The sequence below is a fragment of the Orycteropus afer genome, unplaced genomic scaffold, assembly GCF_000298275.1.
Source record: "Orycteropus afer afer isolate SDZICR_OR568_19922 unplaced genomic scaffold, OryAfe1.0 scaffold00420, whole genome shotgun sequence".
Taxonomy (NCBI): domain Eukaryota; kingdom Metazoa; phylum Chordata; class Mammalia; order Tubulidentata; family Orycteropodidae; genus Orycteropus; species Orycteropus afer.
The window spans coordinates 2,528,031-2,529,165 of NW_006922007.1; the positions used below are offsets into that span (position 1 = coordinate 2,528,031).

General features: G+C 39.3%; 1 protein-coding gene across 1 annotated transcript in view; it reads right to left on the minus strand.

Moving 5' to 3' along the window:
• The window catches only part of LOC103208282 (solute carrier family 5 member 4-like), a 58,988-nt gene that overhangs the window by 20,237 nt on the left and 37,616 nt on the right, over positions 1–1,135 (minus strand). Inside the window, 1 exon segment of the mRNA XM_042782712.1 lies at positions 8–115. Coding sequence (XP_042638646.1) covers positions 8–115 — 108 coding nt within the window.

A 1,135-nucleotide genomic window follows, 5' to 3' on the forward strand; every position in this document is an offset into this window, starting at 1 on the left:
TTCTTACCATCAGGCATGAGTTCCAGCACCAGTGTGGCGTAGGCATAGTTTGTGCAGCCGACTTCAGTGCCACAGTATTTCATACACTCGGAAGGTACAACACACGCCACCCTATCTGAGGAGGAGTTCAGAGGGGAGTTCAATGAGCTGGGGTCAAATAGGCCCAACCCATGACCACTGGGCAGAAAAACAAGTTGTAGATTTGCAAGGGAAAAAGATGTTTGTTTAAGACTGGGAGACTCAATGTTGGATAGTCATTGCTGAATGATCATATCACAGATCTGGCTGCTCTGAGAGCCAAGCATGACTTCTTACGAGTCCCACATCTGCAGTGCCCCCTTTTACTGACCTAAAGGACAGGGCTCTTCTTTGGGATGGAGGTCCAGCTAGAACATGAGGGAGAAAAGAGGGAGCTGACCATCCTCTGGCAAACCAGCAAGGGAATAAATTCTTCCAGGAACAGAGAATTCCATAGATTAAAAAGCAAAAAATAAAACTAGTCACATGTAGCCTAGTCACATGTTGCCTAGTGTCTTCCATCTGTATCTAAGATTTGCCAATCGTGATGATCAATTGGGTGGCTGCCTCTGTGTGATGTCTCACCGTATAGTTACAACTGCACAGTACCTTCATGATTCCTTTTGCTTAAACACTACCATGAAAACAGGGAGCAAAAATTGATAATTACCCCGAGTAGTAACACCTTAGAACATTACTTCATTTCCTTTTAAAAAATTTCTTTTAATCCTTTTCCACAGAGGAATGTATTTTTAATAACTACAGAAGTTGCTTAGATAAAAGTTTATAGCTGTCTTTCCTTTTTTTTCCATTGTATTATGAGTCATAGTTTATTGTGGTGAAAACATACAATAAAACATTCACCATCGTAACAACTTCCTCATGTATAGCTCAGGGACATTGGTGACATTTTTCATGTTGTTTCACCATTATTGCTGTCCTTTTCCAAAATATTTCACCACCATTATCTTAAACACCACCTTTTTCTATTCAATATAATGTCACAATTTTCCCAAGTTTTGAGATAGCCTTTATTCTTTTGATTGCAATCTTCCATAGAAGAGGTATAAAATAATTTTTTTAGTCATTCCCTGCTTGTTGGACATCTATATATTAT